We start from the raw sequence: 27747 nt of genomic DNA, 5'->3' as shown, positions 1-27747 counted from the left end.
TCTTTTTTCTTAATGTGAAATAGTTGTATGTATGTGTTATTTGTTTCTGTATTTATTGTTTGATTATTTCATGTTAATACGTTCATGTATGCACCAACAACCAAGGCAAATAAATCCTTTTCTGATTCTGACTCCAAAGTGTGTAAAAAGTACGTGGATTCATATGTCGTAGTATTTGGATTTTATGTCATTTTAGTTTATGCGCATACTGTAGCTATTTATTCCAAGTTTGAGATCATGTTGCTTTTATGGGCAGCTCAGCAAAAAGGATTTTACAGTTTCAACAGGCCAAAAAGGTTAAATTAAACAAAATTCTTCAGTTCAACCCTCTTTCCCTTAGTCATATGTAAACACAACTTGGTATCTAGGACAATGATGTCAGATATACGGTAAGAGACACGCAGCAAGCGAGGACACGTTCTAATAAATATCATTACATTCAAGCTGGCTGAAAATATGCCAGCCTGCGAGACGCACTCAACGACTACGGTCAAGATTAATGAGCTGAGAAATCAGACCCAAACACAAGAGCTATTTCTTTCCACATCCAGCTCACTCCGATGTTTAGGAGATTTCTGCGTGTCTGTGCTGCTTGGTTCATCTGTCAGAGGGTCCGGCCATATTTTACAACGCGGGACAGGACGATAGGGGCCTGTGGAATATCTGTATGAAAGTATGGGCGAGGAGGAGCAATATCCATGTTAACAAAGGTATCTAAAACTGTGGCAGATACAACTTAGGTGATTGAGAGGATCCAAAGTGTACTTTTTATGACGTTTTATTGTGAAGTCTCTCTGGTGAGGAATGAATGTTAGATTATAAAACATCTAGGTTACTTGGGGTTATCATCTTTTTTGCTTATTGCTAAAAAATGTCTCGTTTTTCATTCAGATTTTTCTTTAGTGCGAGCTGCAAAAATAAAAGGTACTTTTTATTTTCAAATAATTAAAAAATATATATTATTCAGTTGATTTAGTTAGATGTCCCATGACTGTATATCAGGTTTGGGATGTATGTATGTATGTGTCTTTTATATATTATTTATACATGTATTACACATGTTTTACACATTGATACAAGTTTTTTTATCACTCCAGTTTACTGTGTTCTCAATCATTATTTTAATAAAATAAATGGCCGGTAAGAATTCTAAAAAATGTGTCTTTCACATATTAGAACGTTTGTCAATTAAAGTGACCTACAATTGATTTTAAATTATAGATTTTTATGAGTATACATAATAAACAACTCTGAAGGTATTATAGGCTACATAATAAATATATCTGGAATTAAAACAAATATCTGATTACCTTTTCAAGTTTAATAAAGTCCACACATGTACTGTATAAAAAGCTAAAGTTAAATCTAAAAATAAAATCTGTACTATATCACATCAGGTTTGAAAAAAACCGTTTCTTATTTTGGGGTGTAAACTGTATATTTTAAATATAGCCAAAAATGTTAGCAACAGTGGTTTCTTCAGATTTTATAAATGATACTAATAACAATACAATCAAATAATGTTCAAATTTCCGACAAAGAAAAAATAAAATGGCACTTCATGCTAACTAACGACTAACTATCGATATTTCGATATTTCCTTGAGTAAATTCTTTGGCTGCTTCGGTACAATAGTCGAGGGAACTGTTTGATTATCCGAGGGCGGGCGTGATCTCTGGAGCCTTTGTTTTTCCTTCAGCCCTCAAACGTTCCTCGCCACCTCCAGAGCTGGCTAATGGATGCAGATGGAGGAAGTGTTTGACATTAAGGACACAGCAGTGCTTGTTTTAGAGGGGCTGGTCATATGGTCTGCCCTAGCAGGCCACACAGTACCCCTTAATGTGACCCAGACCCCCCCGGCCAACTCCAGGGGGTTTCAGGAACTGTCCGCTCTGGGGGAACTGAGTGTCAGTTTAGCCCCCCCCAGTGAACCCAAGTCAACATGCCTTAATCCCCCCATCACCTAAAGTTACACTTTTGGTCTGCAATTAGCCAGCCGGCCAAATCTCCCCCCACGCCCTACTGAGCTCGCTCTTTTTCTGAGCCCCTGACATAGAGCTCCGAGCTGGGGGCTGCGGCCAGCGAGCAGAGCCCTGTGCTGGGACCCAGAGGTGCTGCCTGCGCCGCCGGTTTCCATGGCACAGTGCCGGCTCCGGCCACATGGTCCCTCATCTTTCACTGTCACCGAGCTGGAGAGGAAGAGATCAAAACAAACATGTGGTGGCAGGGAGAGCCTGACATGATGAATCGCTGTAATCAGTACCAGACGGCACAGCGCTCGCTATGATTGGTGGAGGCTGCTTTTGACAGATTCTCTGAGTGACTGAGTGACAAGATGCACAGAGAGAGATCTGTGACCTGAAGCACAGCCTACGACCTGATATATACGGCCGATCCCAAGCAAAAACCACCACAGAGCAAAGTCATTATACGCTGTGTAAACATTTTCTAAGGTGGGGGAAATGTTTCCAACATGGAAGCCAGGTGTTTGGTGGGCGCCGTGTCCATTATCAACTGGCCCGGAGTCATGCCAACAGGAATGATGGGGGTGTAATTTCCAATCCTTGGTATCAGCTCCATTCTGCACATTGTTTACCTCCTGTGTGACTTCCTGCTTCTTCATCTTGGAAGAGGAGCACAGGAAGGCCCGATAGTCCCCCTCAACCCAAATCTCCTGTACGCCCAAACAAAGAGGCCACATTGTAGCTAATTTTCCTGTCTCCTCCGCTGCACGTTTCCAGGGGTGTGGTAATGGCATTCCTCGAGGTCAAATCTCTGCACGCCTCTGATGCCCTAATTTCACTGTTTAGGGTTGGTGTGGGGGGTTTCTTTAATGGACATGTTATCCACTTCCTGCTGCTGGTAAAATGACGATCCTGATCGTGCTGTCACAGAACATACTGCCACGTTAAAACCCCACTAAACACCTTCAGCGTTTCAAATTTGAGACGAACTGGTGGACTCATCATCTTACCGCCCCCTGAGGTTGGAGCCTTTCTTCAGAAAGAGCCAAAGGGACTAGGCTAGCGGGAGAGCAAAAAAAAAATTAGCAGCAGGAGGAAGATTGGAAGGAGCAGGATCAGCGCCTGAAAGGTGCATTTACTGAGCAGAGTGACTTGAAAGGAAATATTCACTCAGCTGAGTTTTTTGGTAGAAAAGAAGCAGACTCTGGCCACCCCGCTGGCTTGCACATTACCTCCGCTAACACAGTTATTAATTTCAGCTAGGGAGGGGAAAGTAGTTAATGGGATATGCACACATGCACTTAAACACACATGCACAGTGGGCCTGTCTGTAATGGCCTTTGACTAAAGGGGTCTGTGGTTCAAGTTGACGAAAGCAGAGACCGGTGGAGAGTCAACGAGCCGGGGGTGGCTGAGAAGGGACAGATGGAGCGAGCGCCGCGGGGACGAAAGGGATGGAAGAAGTTGGAGTGGGGGGGTTGAGGGGCATGAGGTGGTGGGGAGGGGGTCTCTGCCTTAAGCCCCCTTCTGCCAGAAACAACAAGCAGGCCTTCTCATATTCAAATAAATACCGAGCCAGTGGGGAGCATGGAGGGGCGGCAGATAAGGAGGAGGCAAAGAGGCGAGAGCCAGACGGCAGGATGGCTTCCCTGCTACACTGAAGCCTCTTTAGGATCACGGGACGGGCCGAGAAGAGCAAAGCAGGCAGTGACAGATTTATAATGAGCGTAGACTCTGCCCTTGTATTTAATACCGGGCTTAAGATGTATTAGAGAGAAAAAGGCCGCGGATCCTGCTTCGGGGAGAAGAAAAGGCCTTAATTAATTTGGGGAGATCACGGAGGCCCCGAGCCCACATCATCGGTTCTTTGTGGCAGGAATGCCAGCTATTTCCCCAGCGCTCCAATAGGGCTGCAGGGAGAGGCGAGGTGATGACGACTGGGGCCGCCGCCGCAACAGATAGGCAAGGGATACTTTTCAAAAGCTAAAAGCTTCCCAGTTTTAAAACAAAGACGAGAGGGGAAAGGGAAGAAGTGATTTTGAAAAGGGATCTGACTCCAAGCACCCCCCTCCCCCCTCCACCCTTCCTATGTCCTACACAGACATTCCAAACTGTTTTGCACTCGCTCAGTTTCTCCATGAGAATTCAACTTGATTAATAGTGATAACAACTCAGACAGAAATATTCAGAATAACAGTATACCACACACGGCCATGTTCCTGTCCTGATGAACAAGAAATACACTTTTAAGGCAGTGGTGGTATGTAAGTACTGTACATTTACTCAAGTACAAGTACTGTACTTAAGTACAAATCTGAGGTACTTGTACTTTTCATGCCACTTTCTACTTCTACTCCGCTACATTTCAGAGAGAAATGTAGCGGAGGATAACTACAAATAAGGAAAACTACATTCATCTGACAGCTTTAGTTACTAGTTATTTTATAAATTAAGAATTCTGCCCACATACAATTTATAAAATACAATGTTTTAATAACATTTTAATATAGGCCTACAAGCACAGCTAAATGATTAGCTGATTGAATAAAGATCTGTTTTGATCGCTTCCACTTTCTAAAAAGTACTTTTACTTTTAATACTTTAAATACATTTTCCTGATGATACTAAATATTTTTACTTAAGTAACATTTTCAGTGCAGGACTTTTACTGTAACAGAGTATTTTTACAGAGTGGGATTAGTACTTTTACTTAAGTAAAGGATCTGAATACTTCTTCCACCACTGCTTTTGGGCATAATGCTACAATAGGTAAGACTGTATCTACAGTAATCTCCATGCTGGATGATAACTTACAGTGTTTGGCTCAGGTGTGGTGGGTCTGGCAGCAGAGTGCCGAGGGCGGCCGGCCGGCGTTGAGCTGTTGAAGGGTGCAGTTGGCAGCTGTCAGGCCTATATTCTTTAACTCCGAGAAGAAATGTGGAGAGGGAACCGTCCTTCCCAAGATAAACAAATAGCAGTGGCACACATCTTGCCAGACAACTGCAAAGATTATTTCTGCGTGGCGGCTTGGACAAATAGTTGTTGTGTACATCCGTTTAGTTGCTGGTGCAGGACAAAAAAGTGAACGTTGAAAGTCGGAAAAGTCCACACAACAGCTTAATGCTGCGGAAAAATACTTAAATGCAAAAACAAATAAAACAAATGCAAATAAGGCACACAACATTTGGGCCCACAATTTGGCCTCCCTCAGGTGGACAACTAGACCAGGTAGAGGAGTGGTCAAACCTCAGAATCCAGAACGACAAAGACAAAAAAAACATATATTTTTGACATTGTGTCTATGTATAAACCAAGTGAAAGAAAAAAATAAGTCATATCAGGAGCAACATGTTCAGAAATGTATTATAATGTTATTTAAAAACGTGATTATATGGCGTAACAATGTTCTTTCTGAAACACGCCCGCGCTTCCCCTGAGATTTAAATGAATAATATAAAAAAGGTGAAGTCTACAGGCCGGTTTTCCCGTGTTTTGACCGTGTGTGTGGGAATATATGCTGGAATTTGCCTGGACAGACACGAGGGAATCGTGATTTTCACCTTTGGTCAGCCATTGTGTTCATTTCCATTGTGTTTTTATGCACATGTCCTTTTTATGATGACCCCCAAAATACAAAGACAGCAGGGCTGAACAGGAAAACCACATTTATATGCCAACAAGGAAATGTGTTTGGGCTCCTTTTTTTCTTCAGAAATAGAGAAAATCCCTGTAATGTCTATGAGAAGGTAAAATGGCCAGACTAACACAGGAGTCAAATAAATATCCTAATTAGAAAACGGAAATATAATATATAATGATTATACCGCCACAGCTCCCCTACAGGCCCAACCTATTTAAAAAATGATATGCAAACAAACATTTTAAAGGGATTTGGTTATTTTAGTATCTTATTTAAAGAAAAGGATTAGGGCCACGTGTGAAAAATGTATCTGAGTTCTAGGTTTAAAGTCAGAAATTCTATGAAAAAAAAAGTCATAATTCTGAGTTGAGAAATCAGAATCAGGAAAGGGTTTATTGCTAAGTAAGTAGCACTTACAAGCAATTTGCCTAGGTGGTTGGTGCATACATAAACAAACAAACATATTGAACATTCATTTCAAATAAACAATAAATACAGAAAAAAATATATATAAAAATAGCAGAATTCTGAGTTGAGAAAAAAAGTCATAATTCTGACCTTTTTTCTCAGAATTTAGATTTTTTTCACATTGGCCCTAATCCTCTTCCGTACTTAATGTGTGATTGCTATAACATTCCTTTGTTGTTTGAGTTTGTAGCTTTGTGAGGTATATTATTACTGTATCTATTGATCTAGGATTACTGTACTATGTCGCCTCTACGCATGATTGACGGCCATTGAAGGACTATGTGGCTCTGCAAACATCAGTCACCCAACGTGAACACAAACTCCCATCAGTACAAACTACCCCGCTGCAAACGCGCACGCGCGTGCACGGATAAACTCAGTTTGCGTGATATAGACGCGCACGCGTCTATATCCGCGTGCACATGTGCACATAATAACTACCTTATACACCCATTAGAGCGATATTTTGTATTTGTTTATTCATGATAGCAAACCATGCACCGCCACGGGGAGAAAAAAAAAAACTTTTCAAAATATCCAAGCTATAACCACTCAACGACAGATGCTAGAAACGAAATATACAAATAAGGAAAAACAAATACTGATAGACATCGGACAAATATTCATCACTGTGGTCAAATGTTTGGACGTTCTTACTGAAAAACTCCCATTAGTGTTCGCGCTGATGTGGATGTAAAATGTCGGGAAAGGACGTGGAGCTTTTTTTTCCTTTTTTAACCATTGGAGGAGTGAATGAAGGCATTCACACAGAATCAGACCACTGCAGGCTGCTGCACCTGCACAAGAAGAGACGAAGGAAAAAAAAACTTTTCGCACCCAAAAAGGTTTATAATACTTCAAATATAGAGATGGAACCTATAGTGATAAAACAGCTAAACTGAAGGTCTCTGTTCATACTAGAATACTAGCGCGAGTTATTTAAACACTACAAGCCTATTAATCACAATCAGAATACTGTATTGATCCCCTCAGGGGAATTGGCAAGTTGCAGTTGCCCACAGTCAGATTTAAGGTAAAAATAATTATATAAAGTAACATGGGGCTGAAGTGCAAGAAATTTAAATTTAAATTAAAGTAGATTAGGTTGTTACTCAGAAGGAATATTATAGAAATATTATATTATATTATATATAAATATCTGTGTACTGATTCCGTTGATACTTAAATACATTTATAATGTAAATGGAACTAAATAGCCCACATATATTTTCTGTGAACCAAAATGCCAATGTAATTTATCATTGTGGTTTATTCATGAGGTGTAAGTTCAATACCAATGGATCACTAATTAATCTTTTTCAACTTCAATGTTCTTCTATTTTTTATCAGAATCAGAAAAGGCTTTTTTTGCCACAATAACTTGCCTTGGTGAATGGTGCATATAGGCTACATAAACAAACAAACATAGTAAGCATTAATATGAAATAAATACAGAAACCAATATTTACATACAAAATGACTGTTATGCATCAGAAAAAAAGGCTGAATGGGTTGAGTGCAGAATGTGCAAATATGATATATTATGTGCAATGGGCAGAGTCCAGGAAGAAGGATGAAGGTTAATGCATGTATATGTTGGCTATTTTTTGCCTCACAGCGACCACCGGCCGGAGGCCCTGGAGATAGCTGAGGCACCTTTCTGAATACTTCCTCCCGCATACCTGCGGCTCTGCGTGCGTTTCCTAAAGCCCCGCAGAGAGAGGGGGGTGGGGGGGGGGGGACACCCCGGGCCCTCTGCTGTCAGCGGTCAAATGCTCACTTCCTCTCCCTGTTCTTCGGGGATTTACGCTCATATTTAGATAGGATAGGGTGTTATATACGTGTAGTGCGCCGCCTCGCTCCCTGTACTTCTTCAGTCACGCAACGTGAACGTGAAAATCATTGTTTTTTATGACGAGTGGAATAACTCCGTGATTTATGAGCTGTTAAATGATGGGAGCGTGTAATTAATAATTTCATCAGCCTTGGCTGTGGCACAGACAGGCTCATTAAAACAAATATGTCCGCAACACAAGCAGAACAACTTCAAAGGAGATTTGATGCTGTTTTATTGTTGTGCGTCTGAGCAGACAGACAGAGAGAGAAGAAGAAGAAGAGGAGGAGGAGGAGGAGGAGGAGGAGAGCGCGCGCCCACAGGTCCCTTGCAGATATAGCGATTACCTAATCACATCTCTGTTTATTAATAACAGAAAGATCCTTGACGTTTACGAGATCTGTGCCATTTAATGAGGCTTTTTTTTTGATTCGGTGATTTGTCATGTTACCACAACAGGACACACAGGAGCACACAGCAGCGGCCTGTCCTGCACCAGCCTCCGCTTCCTATGTAAGACATAAGACATGTAAGAGACAACGGGAAGAAACCCAACAGTGTGCGCTGCTCTGCGCGTCACTGGATGGATTGTCAAAATGTGTCAAACGCTTGTTTCTTACACACAACTGCAATCAGACTGATGCTTTTGTGTATATATATATATATATATATTTCTTTTATCACACACGTGTTTATGCGCTCATTCAAGTGCGTAAAACGAGCGGCAAATGACGCCGAGGGCGCACAGGTTCGCCTTCTGTTGGCCGCCGACCCGTCATCCTCGCACAGTGGCCTGTCAGTTAACTTCATATACTGTCTCACTGTGACACGGACACAAGAGCAATAGTCCGGGGATATAATAATAACGCAGAGAATATATCATGTCCCTGTGTGAAATACAAGTGGAAACACTTCCAACAGTTTAGGTCCTTAAAAATGATTCAAACCTGTACATTTCAGGGTGTACTGTCAGTTTCAATGTTCCAATTTATGTATGAATGTGGAAATCATGCCTGCAGCAAACTCCGAAAGCTGAAGTGTGGGCTTTGAATCCGGGACAGGACGGTGGATGTATTTTTGCGGATGCACTAATTAACAGGAAACAGCGAAATAACATGTAGCGACTGATATTACTCCCCATCAGCACGGCCACCGGGCCTATAGGCACGTCAAATAGGCTACATGTGCACTACAAAGCGTTGCCATTTTTTAATAAGATGTTCGTCTGGGCAGGCATAGCAAAATGTTGGCAACTTTAAAAAGATGTCGACGGTTCAGCAGCAGCCAAGGCTGTCTCCCTCTATATGGACTATAATATGAATAAGGCTTATCATGTTCAAATAATTTATTCATTAACGAATTAACAAATTGATTTCAATACAGTATCTACAGTGTAAAACGTATTAAATATAAAAACAAACTAGCATACAGTGGTCTGATTTTATATTGACCAAACAGCAGCAGCTACAGTTTGTTGACGCTGTTGTGCATCCATCGGTCGGTGGACAGAGAGACGGGCCTGCTTATCTTCTAATCGGTGAGAGAGCTGCTGTTCATATTGGCTACTTTGCTCACTTTGTCTAGTTGTTGTCAGGTCTGGGCCGTAAAAACTCTTCAGGATGCAGTCTGCTGAACTCCTACACAGCAAAGAGATTTCAAACGTGCGATCAAACAACTCTATTTTACCTGTTAAAGCTGCTTGGATGCTGTAACGAAAATCACTAGAATACTTTTGAAGTTATTTACTAAGCTACAGTATTACGTATTAAGTACAGTTTTACACTTACAAACTTTTGCCTCATCTGAAGGCAAATACATTCTCATTCCTATAAAGCCTAAAGTGTATAGGCCTATTTTACACAGCGGATCAATACTTATTATGTTTCATTTATTATGAGCTTTCCATTTGAATTGTGCTCTGGCACTTCCTCTACCTCCACAGCAATTTTGTTGAGATAATATAATGGGGGGTGGGGGAAACGAAGCTCAATGTTAAACACGTTTATGTGTTCCGTTTAATATTGCACCTAAAAGTGTGTCCGTGTGTTCAGAAGTGCCGAGTTGAATGCCTCCGCTGTGCTCTGGCCGCTGCTGAGGCCTGCGAGCGAATTCCAACACAGCTTCTTCCCATTTTGATCTGCTCCTGTATTTTGTCTGTTATCACCTGAGTATTTACAAAGGAGGCTTCCGACTTGGCAATGATGAAGTGAGTCGGTATCGATGACATCATATCTGATAAAAAAAAGAAGAAAAAGAAGGAAAAAAAGGGCGGCCTACACTGCAGGGCGACGGTTTCCTCTGGCTTGCACTGCGCCATGCGTGATTTCTTTTCATTACAGAGGCCACATTGGAGTTTCCACACTTGATAAATACACTGAGTGCTAAGTTAAGTTACAAAGATACATCCATCCATCTATCCATCTATCTATCTATATATAAGCCTATATATAATGTATCTATCTATCTCTCTATCTATCTATCCATCTATATATAAGCCTATATATAATTTATCTATCTATCTATCTATCTATCTATCTATCTATAAGCCTATATATAATGTATCTATCTATCTCTCTATCCATCTATATATAAGCCTATATATAATTTATCTATCTATCTATCTATCTATCTATAAGCCTATATATAATGTATCTATCTATCTCTCTATCTATCCATCTATATATAAGCCTATATATAATTTATCTATCTATCTATCTATAAGCCTATATATAATGTATCTATCTCTCTATCTATCTATCTATCCATCTATATATAAGCCTATATATAATTTATCTATCTATCTATCTATCTATAAGCCTATATATAATGTATCTATCTCTCTCTCTATCTATCTATCCATCTATATATAAGCCTATATATAATCTATCTATCTATCTATCTATCTAAATATTTACCCTAAACATCATATTGCCGTAGTTTATGTATGCTCCCTGCCTCCCATGGAGAAACATCCAAAACAAATAAAGGGTTAATCCTCCGACTGCTTTATCCCATTAGAAGCCTTCACGCTTCATTCGGTGTAAATTAGACTATCCGGTCTCTGTCGCAGCAGCTCCAACAAAACACATCTTTGGTTTGCTGCACATTAAAGTTGAACCTCGATAAGCTGCGATCCAACAAGGCGATAGTGGAGGCGCAAGGCGGAGAGGTCAAGTCCAGCTCCGGCCTCAAGTGCCACGTGTGTTTATTCTCTGTTTACTGACTGCACGGGAAGGCGCTTCGCTCGGTCAGATCTATGCGTTTTCAAGGTATATCAGAGGCAAGGGGCTGCGTAATTCTCAGATAAAACCGTGTAAAAGTGCGCAATACATTATTATGCTTTTGGAAAAACAAAAATAAATCAATAAGCATAATACATAAGCATACAGTTACATGATATGGTGTAAATGAGAAAAACAACTCCTAGTATGGACAGTGCCACCTGAGTTTAAATAGCTGCCACTTCTCACTTCATTCAATTTCTTTGATCCATATTTTCTTTTTTGCTTTAATTAAAAGGAATTATCTGTGCGTTAGGCTACTTGACTCAAAAATCACCCAAAACATCTGAAACTGACTTAAACGATGCAAATGAACTTCTATTATTTTATTTTTTTCCCAACCATGTTTAAAGGAAAACTACATTTTCAGAGTGAACTCTGGCACCGCAGCCCCCATGGTGTTCCAGGCAAACTCGGGGCAGGAGCAGCTCTATCTGGGCTTGGACAGCTGAACTATGCAAAGGCATATATAGGCCCGTAATTTACTGGAAAAGTGGCGAACTTTGAAGCCGGACATTGCAATGACGTTGGAGTTGAATTCAAATGACTGACACGGTCTTATTAAAATAAAACATCCAGTGCAGCGCGCAGACACTTTTTTTTCCTATAGTGGTGCATGGGAGGCGTGGATCTCGCTCACTTTTGACATTCTCGGAGCAGTAGTCGCTTCTCCTCAAGGCAGGACTCAGATGACACCACCCCGCCACCGACCGTAGGAGAAACGAGGGAAGCTCTCTCCCTATTCTCCGCGGATGAACTATGTTTTGACACAAGGACGTGTTTAGGGGTTCATCAACTGAATCTGAGCACCGGGGAGCTTTTTTCGCGTCTTCACAACAGGCTTGGGAATACTTTAAGAGACCAGTCTACCCCTAGACTCTCGCACCCACGGAGCGCCGGTGGCGGAATGTGAAAAACCCCATTTTGGCGCATGTTCCTATCCATTGTGCGCAGCCTTCTCCTGCTTTCTGCGCGGTTGGAAAGCGGAGGAGGGACGGCTTTTCGCGACTCGATCCCCTGCTTATGGACGACGGCGGTCCCCTCTCTCCAAAGGCAAATGCTTTCAGTATTGCCTCTCTGATTTCGGCTGCAGAGCAAGCAGGAAACGCAGCGTTTGACAAACAGAGCACCGGCCTGGACAAGCCAGACCCGCACAACCACAGCTCCTTTAAAATGCACTACAGCACTGTCACCCGGGAAATGGAAGGTAAATCACTTTGTTGCCCATAGAGCTGCTGTAGCATGTATACACTTCTCTGAAATTACATAACACCCGTAATGTATCTGCTCGGTTAATCGACATTTTCAAAACGTACAGTTAAAAGCAAACCACACGGGTGCGTTGTTTGAATACGTGAATGAAAAAAAAAAAAAAATAAAAAAAAAAATATATATATATATATATAGGCCTATATCTATAAATTCTGACACAGTTGGCCCACTATGAAAAATAATGCAAATTCAGTCGGAAGAGAAGTCTGCATACAAAGCAGAGTGCCAGAGTGGGTCTCCTATTCCAAAACCCCAAAGCGTTGTCCAAAAAGTCAACTTTAATTCGTGGACAGGATCACATACATTGAAAACGAAGCCAAGAGGAAGGTTTACGGGCACCCTGTGCGTAATGGTAAAAACAGACCATAATATCCAGGTCGGACAGGAGAGGTGTATATCCATTCCATAGATCTATTTGTCCCACAACGAGAAAGCAACAGTCACCTGCTGCCTGTTTGTTTGTTTGTTCATGCAAATCAATGTGTGTTTACCTTGTAAACCGTTTACACTCCACTCTGCCGGCCAGATCCTCTATTGTTTGCTAACTGGGGTGATGTGGGCGATACCCTTATCCAAAAGTTAAATGGGTGCCGGAAAGCCCATTAAAAGGGGGCGCACTTCTCTGTCAATCAGTCCCGTCCCAAGGCGAGGAAAAGGCACATTACCTGCAGTTCCTTATCTAAATAGAAATAAGAACCGGTTTTATCGCAAAGGGGAGGCCCTCTGCGTCAGATAAGAGACGAGACTGGGTTGCAGTGTAACACACTGCAGCAGCGCACAACAGAGGCCGCTCGATCGGAGCGCAATCGATCCAAAGCAAAAACTCATTCACACGCACTCCAAGCTCGGGTGTTTTTTTGGGGGGGTTTTTGCGAATAGTTCAGAGATTCTACGCGAAGCACGGCAGTTTTTTGGAAACATTTGGTCACTATTCGGACGGTGGTTTTAGATCAGGCAGACTGTAGCATGCTGCCAGTGGATGCAATCTCAGGGATTATTGAGCAGCCCAGACGGAAACTTTAAAACCGAAAGGGGTGCATTTGTGCGTGACATCTGGAGATCACTGAATCGCGCTTCTGTATTTTTGTACCATCTGTGTTATAACCGACTTGAAGTGCAGGCCTTATTTAGTAAATCCAGTTTTTTTGGGATGATTTCAGCCATATCCAGTCCGTGGCTGACGCAGCTGTCCCATTTTTGCGATGTTGCAGCCTTCACGACGAGCAGCCTGAGCAGCCTCAACACGCCGGGGGGCTACCACCTCTCTCCGTCCCCCGGGGACCCCTACAGCCAACATGAGTCCCACTTCGAGCCCTGCCCGGCCGCACAGCACAACTACAACTACCCGGGCTCTAACCCGGGCCAGGCCCCGCCGAGTGACAGCGGGACTCCCAACTGCTCCTCGTCGTCCGCCAACTCCACGCCGAACGGCAAAACCATAGTGAAGAAGAATCCCAAAGTGGCCAACATTAACGTCCAGCTGGAGATGAAAGCTTTATGGGACGAATTTAATCAGCTGGGCACGGAGATGATCGTTACCAAGGCTGGCAGGTGAGCACAAATGATACAAAGTTATAATTATCCTTCTTATGCAATGACAGAGTATGCTTTATAGATAATATTACTCGATATCCTGCCTAAAGTATGAACCATAGCATCAAAAGACGTTTTGTTTATAAATTGGGAACATTTTTGAGCATCAATGCTGAGGACGCAAAAAAGATATGCAGGATATATATATTTCGATGTAGTCTTTTTATTTAATATATATATTTGCAAACAGCGTTCAAAATTAACTTTTTCGTCCACCAGCCAAATGGCTAGTAAATGTTGAAATGTTACCAGCCACTTCATAGATTACCATTGTTCTTGGGCTGACAAGTGAAGCAAATCTACCAGCCACTTTTTTTTATATTTTACCAGCATTTGGCTGGTTAATGGTGCTCATTTTGAACCCTGTTTGCAAATAGTCACAGTGCACACCAGATGAGGATAAAAGAGTTTCATGAAAAAATAAAGTAGACTTTTTTTTGTCTTCTGGAGTTCATAATGAACACACTATTTTTTCCCCTATTGCCTATTCAACTTGTTTTTCTAACTTCAAATGACTGGGGGTCCAGCCTGGTAAAACTGTATTACATTATAACAGTTAACAGAAATCATCACCTTGATTCTTGCACATAAAGCAATAAAACGTTCTGAATTAAATTGAATTAAACGGACCAAAATATATTTCATTCAAAGCTGTGCAGGGGAGAATTCATGCCTGCTGCTGGAGATGTTTTGTGTGTCTTGTACATCTGGTTGTGTGTGTGTGTGTGTGTGTGTGTGTGTGTGTGTGTGTGTGTGTGTGTGTGTGTGTGTGTGTGTGTGTGTGTGTGTGTGTGTGTGTGTGTGTGCCCGTCAGCTGTAAACACCATGTTGATGTGATCTTGCTGCGTTTTATAGAACCAATAAGGATAACCGAGGCTCTGGGCTGCTTTCCTTCGCCGTCTGCCTCAGTTTTACGCACCGCTGTTATAGGCTACGGAACATTACGGCCTGTAAGAGTCTTTGTGTGAGCGGAGATCAAGCCGATTACAGTGCTGCGCTCTTGTTTTTATTCGGGCCTCGACACGTGTTTCCTACTTTTTACTTTTTCTTATTCCCGCATTATAGGAGTGTCTTTCTGCTTCTTTCACTTTCCTCTTCAGTCACACAAAATATATTTTTGGATACATGTATATTCCATGAGCACAACAATCTGGTTTTGATTTGGTTATTGATTGATTATTAAAAAATAGAATATGGCCATTTAAAGAATCTGATAGTTCGATTTTGCCTTTCTAATTCCCTATTTTTAGGAAAAATTAGAGGGGCTATTTATTATTTCAAAATGTATAATGTATCCTGTCGACTGCTTGAATCTGTAGGGAGGACAACATTCTTACCAGCGTTGACCTCTGACCCTTGTTGAGAGCCAATAAAACGGTACACTAATATTCAGCAGGCCTACTATTATTTTTCAGCCAATAAATATGGCGCGTAAAGCGCCTCCAAATGCCGTCCCGAGTTGTTCCGGTATTATAGGCTAACGTAAAGAGGCACGACGTAATTGATTTTAATCCTGAAAGTGAGGGTTGAGTTCCCCCGCTCCGCTGTCTGACAGGCGAAAGGAGATCTGCCGCAGAGCACTTTAGAAGCTCCTTCAGCCTCACCTAGCCACAACACTGACGTTAATTGAGCGTTGATTTTTAGGAGCCCTTTCACTGACTCGGCGGATTACTCAACTTCCAACCTAAGTTCACGGGGGATATGGATCTGCCCTGCATGGATAGCCTATGGCGGAGCAGGAAAAGAAATGGCTGTGGGCACGGGCGCTGACCGAGCCGCTGCATCTATAAAAACCAAAATATCCAGCGAAACTTCCAAAAGTGATTCAATCCAAATTTCTGGGGACGACTAAAGCAGAGAAGTGATTGTTAATAAGAGGTCACTAATATATTATCAGCACGCAAAAAGCACTGCCTCGAAATGTTCCCCATAATTATTTTCTAAATACAAATACAATTCTGGATGTTCCTCTCGATCCGGATGATTAAAAGTTCAAATTTAAAACTCGATTAGTGCCACATCTCGCATATACCCAAATAACACCCATCTGCGCGCGTGTCAGTATTTCCACTGTGTGTGTGTGAGTGTGTGTGTGTGTGTGTGTGTGTGTGTGTGTGTGTGTGTGTGTGTGTGTGTGTGTGTGTGTGTGTGTGTGTGTGTGTGTGTGTAGGACTCCATGTGTCTGGAAGTCATCAAAACAGAAAAGTTGAAGCGTCTTGCCAGAAGCTACAAAAGCGGAGCTAAAGAACAGGCAACAAACCCAAAGCTCCATTCAGATATTGAGATGAAGGAGAGTTTTCTCCGGTTACGCACGGACTGAACAGCGTCATGTCCAATAGCTCGACGCTTCTGTCTTCTTAATGTTGCCTCCAGCTCGGGCCAAATGAAGCTCTGTAGGCCTGGAGCTGCATGTCTCTCTGCAAACATTTTGTTGGACTTACAAAAGGGCCTAACTCAAACAGCTGAACACCACCGTGCGCACACACATGATCCACTTTTTAAAAAGTAGGACTTAAAAACTATTTGTGCTCCCATGAAAGCAGTAATAACCATTTTAAAGCCTCGATTTAACACTCGCCTACTGTGTTTTTTTTTTCTTAACCAGGAGAATGTTTCCAACTTTCCAAGTGAAAATATTTGGGATGGATCCCATGGCAGACTACATGCTCCTGATGGACTTCTTGCCTGTAGACGACAAACGCTACAGGTAACTTTTTTTTTTTTGGATGTCTTTAGACAACTGCAACACACATCTGTCGCTACAGGACTGTACTAGCCCGGAGACTTTTTTTATTTTACTGAGCTGCACAACAGTGTTGAAATCAAAGCAAAAGAAACTACAGTAGCCTATAAATAGATGCAATACATACATATATGCACGGATTCGTGAATACATGTTAGTATAGGCTACATATTTAGACTAGAACGTGTATAAATAATTCCACCGATGTATGCCCGAAATAGGTCATATTTTCCCTTTTTCGCGAGGCATACTGTAATTATTTTTTTATAAAGCATTAGTTTGTGTGAAATTTCATGTCAACACTTGTATGCATGGACTTTTGTTTGCGCAAATGATGTCGGACAATCGCAACCTTGTGTCTAATGGACCTCTTTCTCTCTCTCTCTCTCGGTCTTGCAGGTATGCTTTCCACAGCTCATCGTGGCTGGTTGCCGGTAAAGCTGACCCCGCCACACCGGGCAGGGTCCACTACCACCCGGACTCTCCGGCCAAAGGCGCCCAGTGGATGAAGCAGATCGTCTCCTTCGATAAACTCAAACTCACCAACAACCTGTTGGATGACAACGGCCATGTGAGTATAGGCCGACACGACCGGAAACAAAGGCATATGCCACACAGACTAGTTGGAGCATTCAACTGCTGTTCGTTTTGACTAAATTAGAAGTGTTTTGAAGCGACAGAGGACAGGAATCGGCTGAACCTTTGTGTTGGCTTCCAGCCGACCGCGTCTTTTGTTTTTCTGGGACCAAATTTAAAATGAAATTTTTGTTGCTTTTCCCCTAACGTTTCTGTTGCTTTTTTTTTGGCATTTTCTGAAGATTTTTCTCCGAATTTTTTTGTCACTTTTTTAACGTTCTTTTATCTTTTTCTTCAAATGTCACATTCAATGAGAGTAGTGAACAGATCATTTATTTTACTTGTGCGGCGTTGTACGGAACCATCCACGTTATTATTTGTTGGCAATTTGATTGGAAGAAAACCCAAATGTTCTCATATAGAAACTTTTTGAAAATGGGTCAAATTTGACCCGAAGACAACAGGAGGGTTACATAATTTAGTAAAAATATACAGCTAGGGGTCAGGAATACTATAAAGTGCATTAACTCATTTAGACGCAATAAGTTCCGACAGAAATATTGTTACCGTCCAGGAGAAGCTGACTGGTTACACGTGGTTTAACATTAACAAACCTTATGTTGACTAAGAGTTTAGATGTTTACAAAAGTTTACTTTCAATCTATAAAAATGGCAGTGTACATCAGGCTTTACTCCAAAAAATGACGGCAATGGAGTGGAATATTTCACCGCTGGAAATGGTCTCAGCCCTTCCCGCTTGATGTTCCACTCTGTCGGAGTGTTTCCCTGTGTCAGTGCGTCGGTTGTATAATCAGAAAGAAAAAACTGGAGAGTTTCGACTTCTGTGGCTATGTATTTGAGCAAATATTGAAAAAGGCTGAGACGTATTAGGACTGCTGGTGCTGGATGGAAAGGGGGGACATATCCAGACGGCTTCGTGATCGTCAGGATCGTGACGCGCTGACAAAATATCCAGTCAGGTGGATTTTATGTATATTTAGATAAATATCACAGTTGCACACGGCTCGAATCACACGGCACATTAAACACGAGCGCCAGGTTATTTCTGCATTTAATGACATCATTTACTAAACTGCATATCTACAAATACGTAGGCCTACCTTGGAGATTGTTGACAAGGTTTTAATATTTACTAGGCCGCCGCCTAAATACGATATTTTATTATAAGTCACCAAACTAGGCTATCTCGTTTGGTCTTTATAAGATACATTATTTTATTTGATCCGACCATTATTTCACGAGCTCGGTTTCAGTGCACCCGACTCCTGGAACAAATTACAGCACTTCCTCCAAACCAACTCAATGGTGCATCTTGGACAATTTAGAACCTGCAAACTTCTACTTTTAACAGCTTTACATGATTGGATTTTCTTCTGCATCCCAATTATACCAATTTATTTATCAAATCTATTTTTTTTCCAATTCTGAATGTTTTATTGTCTTTCTACATGTCTTATGATCGTACTTTCTGTGTTGTTCTGTATTTGTGTTTGTAATCTGACTCGATGACATTGCAAATGAGGGTCGCCCCTCAATGATATCTCGTGGATAGGTGAATGGATTTAGACCTATTTGTTCATTTGCTCAATATTATTCATATTCAGGCCTATTATAGCCCAATAATAAAACTATAGGCGATCGAAAATAGTCGGACTTGTGGAGGTTAAAAGCCTCCGATCCTTCCGTGCAGTGTTGATTCTAACTTGATATGATATCCTCTGGTTTTTACAGATCATTCTGAACTCCATGCACCGCTACCAGCCCAGGTTCCACGTGGTTTACGTGGACCCCCGCAAAGACAGTGAGAAATATGCCGAGGAGAATTATAAAACCTTTGTTTTTGAGGAAACGCGCTTCACAGCGGTCACGGCCTACCAGAACCACCGGGTAAGAAGCCTTTTATGGACCTTTATGACCTGTATGTGTGTGCTGTTCAGAAACTAACCGCAGGATGGGACCTGATTCTAAAGCCATATAGACTGGAACACATAAATGTGTTTAAGCATACCGTTATAGGCTACCACGAGGAATTATTACCACAGGGTAGGCCTACAACAAGGCCACGTTAAACTCAAATATTATTCCATAAATAAAGATTAAAAAATCTGTCTGTTTTTGTTATGATTGCCGCGCTACACTGTGCAAAAGCATCAACGATTACATCAGTTGTGTCCTTCCCAGTGCGCGCTTTCTGCGCGTAAATGTTGCCTTTGCTCTGCGCTTCCCTTCTCTGCGTCGTCCCCCTACTCTGTTTCCCATCAGGCTCGGCGTCTGTTTAGATTTACACATCAGTGCAGTCAGCGCTTATTCGGAGCGACTCGTAACGAGTGAAACATTAGAATCAAATTCGGTTCCTATCAGCCGTTTACAAGTCACAGTCACGGGTTAAAGCAAGAAACCATTTGTGAGCCTGAAATGCTGCCCTGAAGGAAATGTGCACAATGTATTGAATCAAGTATTATATTAATGTTAGACTGCTCTATGCCTGAATTCAGGCATGGCGCCTGAGAACTTGAAGAGTCGGTGCGTTATATTCCCATGACGCACGGTGAACAGGGTCTAGGGAATGAAATAACTCTTTTGTTCTATTTGATGTGAAATGTGACAGAAACACTCCAAGCCCCGATGGCTACAGTTATAATATTTCCAATAATTTTTTTTTAATATAGGCTATATTTTTTATTTATTTGCTTATTTGCTAAAGACATTTTACACATACAATGAATGTATCCTCTGCATTTAACCCATCCTAACTAATAAGGAGCAATTAGGAGCACACAGAAAGGCCGCCGGACCGGGGATTGAGCCACACAGGCACCGTACAGTTGCAGTTTGCAGTCACAGCTGGTCATTTATTATGTGACTCATGAAATGTGGGGAAAAAAATGACACAAATTGGCAGAATTCAATTTGAAACGTTGAAATACTATGGTGTTGGTGATGGTGAGAAACTATAGTCCTACAAGAGGTTATGATTATGAATAATTTATAATTAGGACTGCTGTGCCTGTATGGGAATCTACAAATGAGATACTGTGCAGCTGTAAATGTCACAAAAGAGTTCAGAAATAGTCTACTGCGCAACAATATAAGCTCTGCATTACAGTAACTGGCAGTTATATGAATTCACTTGTGTTTTAAATAACATTGAATGGACATGATGCTGTAGCTCTGAACAACACACCTGCACCTGTGTACTCGCATGTTTTTATTAAGGGCAGCAGCGTGTTGAAATGTGATTTTTGTTTTTTATTTCTTCCAAACACAAGGGATTTTTTTCATCTAAAACTTTCAGTCCATCAGCTCTCTATCGCTGCTGTCCTTTCTAGAAATTAAATGCAATGCCTTATGGAAATGAAAATGAAACTGTGTATGACTATAGCATGCAGGGCTGAGGTTTAATTGATATTCTGTGCTCTGAATTTCAGATCACACAGCTGAAGATAGCCAGCAATCCCTTTGCAAAGGGCTTCAGGGACTGTGATCCAGAGGACTGGTAAGTGTTTACACTTAAACAACACAGTCTTATTGGCGTGTTTCCACATGGTGTAAACATATTTTTTTACAACAGAGCCAGAGAGCATTTGCCAAAAATAGTTTTGCCATTTGTCTTATCTGACACAGGTATCAGATGGGTGAAGTGTGCCTCGTAAAAAAAACCACAATGAGCGCCATTAGATTTAGAAATCACTGGATATTGTTTGAAAGTCAATCAACCACACTTTTCTGTCACTGTAACAATAGAGTAAACCCCACCCATCTGGCCAATCAGGCTCAACGCAAATATTCATTTCAAATGCTGCTCATCCAGCTCTGAAAATGTTTTTTTCTTAAGAGTATTAAGTGAACCGATTACACTTACGTTTATGGGACTTTTTGATTATTTTATACAACAGGCCAATTTGAGTCATGTAAATAGGTGGCTACACATTTCATTCACTGTTAATTTCGGGGCTCGTCAATGTGTAAATGCTCATTACACACAACAGTGTACACTTTTAAAATGTTCATTTCTCATTTTAATATATAAAAAAGAAATTGTGCCTTTGACATTCATTAAATGAGTATGTAACTAAATCCATTCTCTCTGCTCTAGGCCCAGGAATCACAGGCCAGGCTCTCTGCCAATAATGAGTGCCTTTGCCAGAACAAGAAACCCAATGTCATCTCCCCCTCAGCAGAACGGCACAGAGAAAGGTCTGCAGCTCGCTCTTTGTTTCATTTCAGAAACCCATGCTTGCTATCAAACATGAAACACAGTCACATCAAGTTATTCAGCTAGTTGTAATGTTTTCTTGGCATATTTTACCTCTTCATTTTGTATCCTTAACTTAAGCACAGTGGTGCATTCACAGTATCAGGCCAATACTGGCTTTTAATTAAACATCAAATATCAGCTTCAGTTTCACCCACTGCCGACATAAAAGAGGTTCTTTTGCTTTTATATAACTGAACACAGCTTTCTAATACGGTAAAACCTGCAATGAAAACTTGGATTTTTTTTACATTTTTGGAGGTATTACAATTGTGAAATGAGAATGTATTATACTGTATATCAAACTGCTCCTGGCTTCAACTCAAAAACGTAGGGAATAAGAATGAGCAAACTGTGGTTTGGAGCACAGAACCGAACACACGCGTGCACTATTAAGGAAAATATACATAACCTGCTGCTACAAAGTATGCACCACATATTGGCTAGCCCTGACTCTTCTCATGTCTCTTCTTGCACAGAGGACAGCAGGCGGGAGTACGAGCGAGACCCCAGCTGCACGCCCATACACGCCGACCCGGCTCACCAACTGATGTCCCGGGTCCTCAGCCCCGCCTTGCCCGTCCCGGGAGGCCTCCACGGCGTCTCACTCACCAGTGGCCGACCCAGCCCTCCACACGATCTCCGCGCAGACCCCCACGCTCTACCCCCAGACACCCTGCACCACCACCCTTACAAGTACCCCACCACCTATGAACACTACCTGGGAGCCAAGACCAGACCGTCGCCCTATCCTTTACCTAGTATCAGAGGACACACGTACCACCACCACATGAACCCAGCCACAGCTAACATGTACTCAGCCACCAGTGGCCCCTCTAACTATGACTACGGGCCCAGATAATGGCTACTGTCCACCGGGGGCTAACGACGCTCAGCACTGTGGGAATGGAAACTGGCAGGAAAAGGCAACACAGTCCTGTCTTATTGATGGCTTACGCAACCTGTGGGGTGCGTTCACGGGCTGAAACTCTGCTGGATAAACCCTGCCGTATTTATTTAAAGGAAATACATCTTGGCGTTAAGCACGGGCACCTGCTCCGAGTCTTTGAAGAGGTCTGCTTAGACCTTTGAACCCAAATGGCAATAGCTCCACACCTTTTACCTGAGCGGTGCAGACATTGAGCCAGCAAACAGAGGAGACAGGACGGACCTCTCCGTAACACAGACAATACCTTTGATCACAGACTGGAATTGATTTTTTTTTTTGATGCACTTTTTGATTTGCCTTGTTTTTATTGCTTTCAAAAAAGCCATATGTTATATAGTCCATCAACCTTCTAGGTAGACGAGATGTTTGCATGTTGAGCTCATCAGAGAGGGTGTCGAAACACATCCAAATGTTTTTGTTTGAGGAATTAAAAAAAAAAAAGAAAAAAAAAGAAAAAATACAAGATTTGATTTTGAAACGTTGTGAACATCTTGAGCTGCTCTAAGAAGCTTGTACCATGGCACTGACTTGCAGCAATTCAAAGTAAATAAATGAAGCAGAATGACTGTTCTGTATCTGTAAAATAAACATTAAATTCTTGTAATTCATATTATTTGAGCAGATCTTCCATTCAAAGCTCTGTCTGATGTTGCACTGCTGAAGGGGGAGGGATACAAAGAAAGAAAGAAAAAGCTTACCTCACTGATAGCATTGTTGTGGTTTCTCCGACCGGATTTGCCCTGTTGAATCGGGTTGAGCTGTCCGCTGCTCCTGCAGTCATTGGAAGTCAGGACTTGGAGGCTGTCTAAACATTAGACTGCACTATAGTTACAATGTTGAAATCTGCACCTGGTTCTATGAGAAAAAGCGTAATCTAAATGCACTCATCAACCATACTTCCTATACTTCCACACACACTTCCCTCTTAGTTTTGATCCACTGGAATTAGCTGTTGTCACATTACAGTACAGACTGCAATGTTCTGTTAAAGTCTTTTACTGATTTATGACTAAAATCCGCAGCAAGAGGTCATTAAAAACTGTATTACTGCAGCGAATAAAAAAATGTTCTCAGAAAAGAATTCTGAGTGCTTCATTAACCCATTAGAGGATAACAATTTTAAGTAATTACAATATTATACAACTTATTGGACATGTAATAGACATTTATTAATATACTACTGTGCAAATATTTAGGTAAAAAAATTATTTAGACTATTTGAATTCACAAGTTTTCACAAATATAGGCTACTGCCAAGAAAAGAATAACCTATCATGTCATCCAAACTAAAATACATTTTTCCTCTCCCCAAAGGATATCATTGGTCATATTTAACGGGACAGTTGGGTGATATTTTAAGAATGTCACCCGTCTCCTATCTGTGCAGCCATTTCCATCTTCTATTTGAAGTCCTATGAGGAATGCTTTGTTGTCAAGGTTAATCTTGTTGGGGCGAAAAAAAAGTCTGCTTTGGGATTTGTGCCTGTCACGAAAAACAAAGGGAAACGTAGCCTAATGAGTCATTTCAATAGTGTATTTTTTCTCCTTGAACCCAGCTGCCAGAGAGCAGAGAGCAGAGAGCAGGGGAAAGGATGCCCGAGGCCGCCTGACCTCTGACTGTTTAATGGCTTGTAAAGGTGTCAAAGGTTAAATAACGTTTCCATTTCATTTAAACGCTGACTAATTGGTTGTAGAGTGTTTTTGTTTGTTTGGGCGGCGACTTAAGCTTTTACTTTACAATGGAACTGTATTATGACAGATATGCCGTATACAGGCGGTTACGTAACGTTAGGCTATATGGTAGGCTATTATGAAGCCAATAATTCGTTTGAAGAAAGCCTGGAAGGTCTATGCTAATGTAGCTATTTAGCCGTATTGGGGCTACATACAATTAGCCTAACCCTCCGTTTTGCGTCAATGTATTTAAAGCTCAGAGGGATTCTCATAGTGTAGCCTATATATTTATAATTTTAGTAGGCTAATTCTTCATTGTGCATTTCATTGCCTGATTTGCCATTTTACGCTAACAAGCTATCAGGCAGTAAAATGTTTTTTTTCTTACGTCGAGTCATTATTAGGCTAACGAATAGGCTAATACAAATATTTATTATTGAAAACATTTATAAATGTTTTCAATAATGTTGTAGACTCGCCCACACAGCCGGTTCAATGGAATATTCCATGTCCCTGTGTAGTCTGGTCAGGAAGCCGCCTGCGGTGGACCGACGCCGGCCTGCAGCTGCAGGTGCTGGGGAGCAGCAAGTCGGAAGCCCCGAAGCACCGTGAGACTATACTGGTTTATCCCCGCACCGCCGGGGCTCGTGGTGGTGTGGGTAGAAGGGTCAAAAGGCGATATGCGGACTAATTATAGGTTACACAACATCAATGACACTGCTAATTCACGTCGTATTTAGTAGCTTATATAAAAATATGGATAACTGTCATGGATCGCAATAAGGAAACTACCATGAATCAGTTGTATTTTCAGTAATTTAATACGTCATACAAATTATCGTGGGCCCCATAATTTCCACCAAGATACTAAAGGTCAAAAGGTAGGCCAATCCTGCTAAAAAGGTAAACTATAGGTTTAAATGCTTTAATATACTCTATAGCAGGGGTCTTCAACGTTTTTTAAACCCTTAACTGAAAGAGAGAAGGAGCAGGGACCCCCTACTAGCCTACATATATTGTATAAAATGAAGTTGCATACAATAACGTGTAGGGCAGCCTAAAGCCTTTATACTTTTTTTTACATAGAATGCTAAGCTATTAAAATAGCCTAATAATTGTTCACATGGATTTATAAATCATGTTTTAATGTTAAACATACATGTGGCACAGTGACTCCTTAGGCTATAGTGTTTCTGTGGATGGCCTTAGTGACTACCTTACCGATAGGCCAGTAAGCAGTGGGGATTTGTATTTGCTAATAATATGTTGGATTCATGCTAAGACTTTTTAATTTATGAAAAAACGTTCAAAAATGGACAATAATTTGGAGGCCCCCCTGCCTTGACTCTGAAGACCCCCTAGGGGTCCCGGACCCCCTGCTCTATAGGACCACTGAGGATCCAACAAGCAAAGCAAGAAAACCTTTCTAATAAAAGTCAGTTAACAAAGCACAGGCAACAGTTAAGCAGTTGTGGAGGAAGCCTTCAGATCCTTTACTTGAGTAAAAACAGCAATATTGCAACATAAAAATGCTCCATCATAATTATTATTTACAGTATAAGTACTCTTAATTCAGAAAAATGGTCCCTGCCAGTGTTATTAGGCTATATCATATATTATATTATTGGATTATTATCAGAGTCACTACGCAGCTTCTCACTGTTGTAGCTGGTCAAGGCAGACCTAACTACTTTATATATCTTACTGTTGGGTAGTTTAATCTATACCAAGGCATTCTTTTTAATAAACCCGTTTTGCATGTAAAATCCTAATCTGTAAAGAAAACAAAATAAATTACAACATATGCCTCTGAATTGAAGTGTAAAGTAGCATTAAATGTAATACTCAAGTATCTCAGATTTGTAGTTACGTACAGTACTGGAGTAAATTTGAGTAAACTTGAGACATCTCACCACTGCAACTTCAACAGTTGTCCATTTTTTTTTTAACCAAACCCTATCCAGCAATGAAAATGTTCTGCATATGTTGCACTCTTAATAACTGGACCGTCCCTTGTGTAGTATGCATCAGTCTGGGGAGCCTTGACATTGAAGCCTGAGGCCCCCCTCATTTTGTAACCCTGTCCTACAGTCTGCAGGGACCTGTAGGAGCCTATACAAATAGGGAACACAGGAAGTTTTTTGTCATTAGTACCTTAATGAAGCTTTGTTTTACTGAATTAAGTTTTTTTTTAAAGCTAGTTTAACAGGCTAAGATTACAGATACTTTAAATCCTTTGCGAACTAAATAAGTGAAGTGATTTTCTGAAAAGTGGCAATCAGAGAAATTGCGCCTACTGGAGGAATTATAATGAATTGCAGCTTAATACCAACTAATATAGTCAGTATGTTGCCTGTATTGGCAACTTTTTTCCACATTACTTTTCTACACATGCACCTTAATAGGCTCCGGCAGGCTTTCAACAGGCCTAGGCCATTTTCAAGCACAATATTTCAATGTATCCTTCATTTCACAGAGGAACAGAGCAACCTGCTTAGGTCCAGTTACATTTGTGTGCCCAGATGTCTCAGGATCCAGGAGAAACGGTGCCAAGGACTTGCCAGTGAAGTATGAAGAGGCAAAGGATGGATGCTAATGCGACCCGAAGCATCCTTTGACACTCAGCTGCATCTGGAACATCTGTTGTGACAGGCCTATCAGGGTCTCGACTCGTTCACTTCACCTCTGTGTACATTTCTGCTGCTGAGCCTCGCCTCCCTGCCTGCCGTATCTGGGGACAGTTATTCAAAACAAGCAAGGTAAACCAATCAGAGTCCTCCAGCTAAACAACAGAACACGTGTTTCACATTTCCCCCCCTATGGCCTCTCAACTAGGCTAATACAAAAGGTACGATGGTTTATGGTGTGCACGAGGCTGCTGACGGACATTTTATGCAGAACATCAAAACACATCCCCACCACTGGGCTAGAGCCTTGATACATCTGTATTAAGTCACATTTGAAAAAATAAATAAAACCAACTCAACCGTGAGGCGGAACATTGGTGTTGGCTAATAGAGAAGGGATTATTTTCTCCAAAACATTCTTTTTCACCATTTATGTTTTCTAAATAATCAGGCTCAGTATGACGTCTTTAGGGCTGGGTACCAAACCTCGGTACTTTTAGGCCCCAACCGAACTGCTTCCATTGTTTTGAGTTTGGAAAAATGCCTCGTCATTCAATACCAAATTGAAATACCTAAGAAGTCAAACTCATCAGCTTCAGGGTCTAATAATAGTCTGATAATGCTGGTGATTGGATGTCTAGCGTTACATGTCGTAGAGGCATGCAGGAAAAACACACGTTACGCACAGAAACAGGGCTCACGTGTGTGTGTGTGTTGCATTTTGAGAGGCATGACTACAGTGTGCGCCACATAAGTGAAAAGGGGCTGAAAAATAAAAATTGTACCGTAACGTTGTCATTTCTTTTTGTGAAAATGGATTTTATAAAATTGATATCGAAAAAAGTATCGT

The 27747-nt window shown here is 41.4% G+C and overlaps 1 protein-coding gene across 3 annotated transcripts; it reads left to right on the top strand.

Annotated features, from left to right (window-relative positions):
* The first annotated feature begins 11814 nt into the window (after positions 1-11814).
* Positions 11815-23204, top strand: tbx1 (T-box transcription factor 1). Of its 3 annotated transcripts, none has more exons than XM_078250062.1 (8): positions 11815-12394; positions 13671-14010; positions 16658-16759; positions 17195-17366; positions 19124-19279; positions 20821-20888; positions 21489-21589; positions 22127-23204. In XM_078250062.1, the coding sequence occupies exons 1-8, from the start codon at positions 12211-12213 to the stop codon at positions 22507-22509; spliced, it is 1506 nt and encodes a 501-aa protein (XP_078106188.1). In that variant the 5' UTR covers positions 11815-12210; the 3' UTR covers positions 22510-23204. The 3 variants fall into 3 exon arrangements, with proteins under 3 accessions (XP_078106188.1, XP_078106186.1, XP_078106187.1); XM_078250060.1 differs by having other exon boundaries at positions 13620-14010; XM_078250061.1 differs by lacking the exon at positions 11815-12394 and having other exon boundaries at positions 12693-14010.
* The last annotated feature ends 4543 nt before the right edge of the window (positions 23205-27747 follow it).

This window comes from Sander vitreus, chromosome 5, assembly GCF_031162955.1.
Source record: "Sander vitreus isolate 19-12246 chromosome 5, sanVit1, whole genome shotgun sequence".
In the NCBI taxonomy this organism is placed as follows: Eukaryota; Metazoa; Chordata; class Actinopteri; order Perciformes; family Percidae; genus Sander; species Sander vitreus.
Note: the sequence above shows the minus strand (reverse complement) of the source record. Positions and strands in the feature narration are given on the sequence as shown.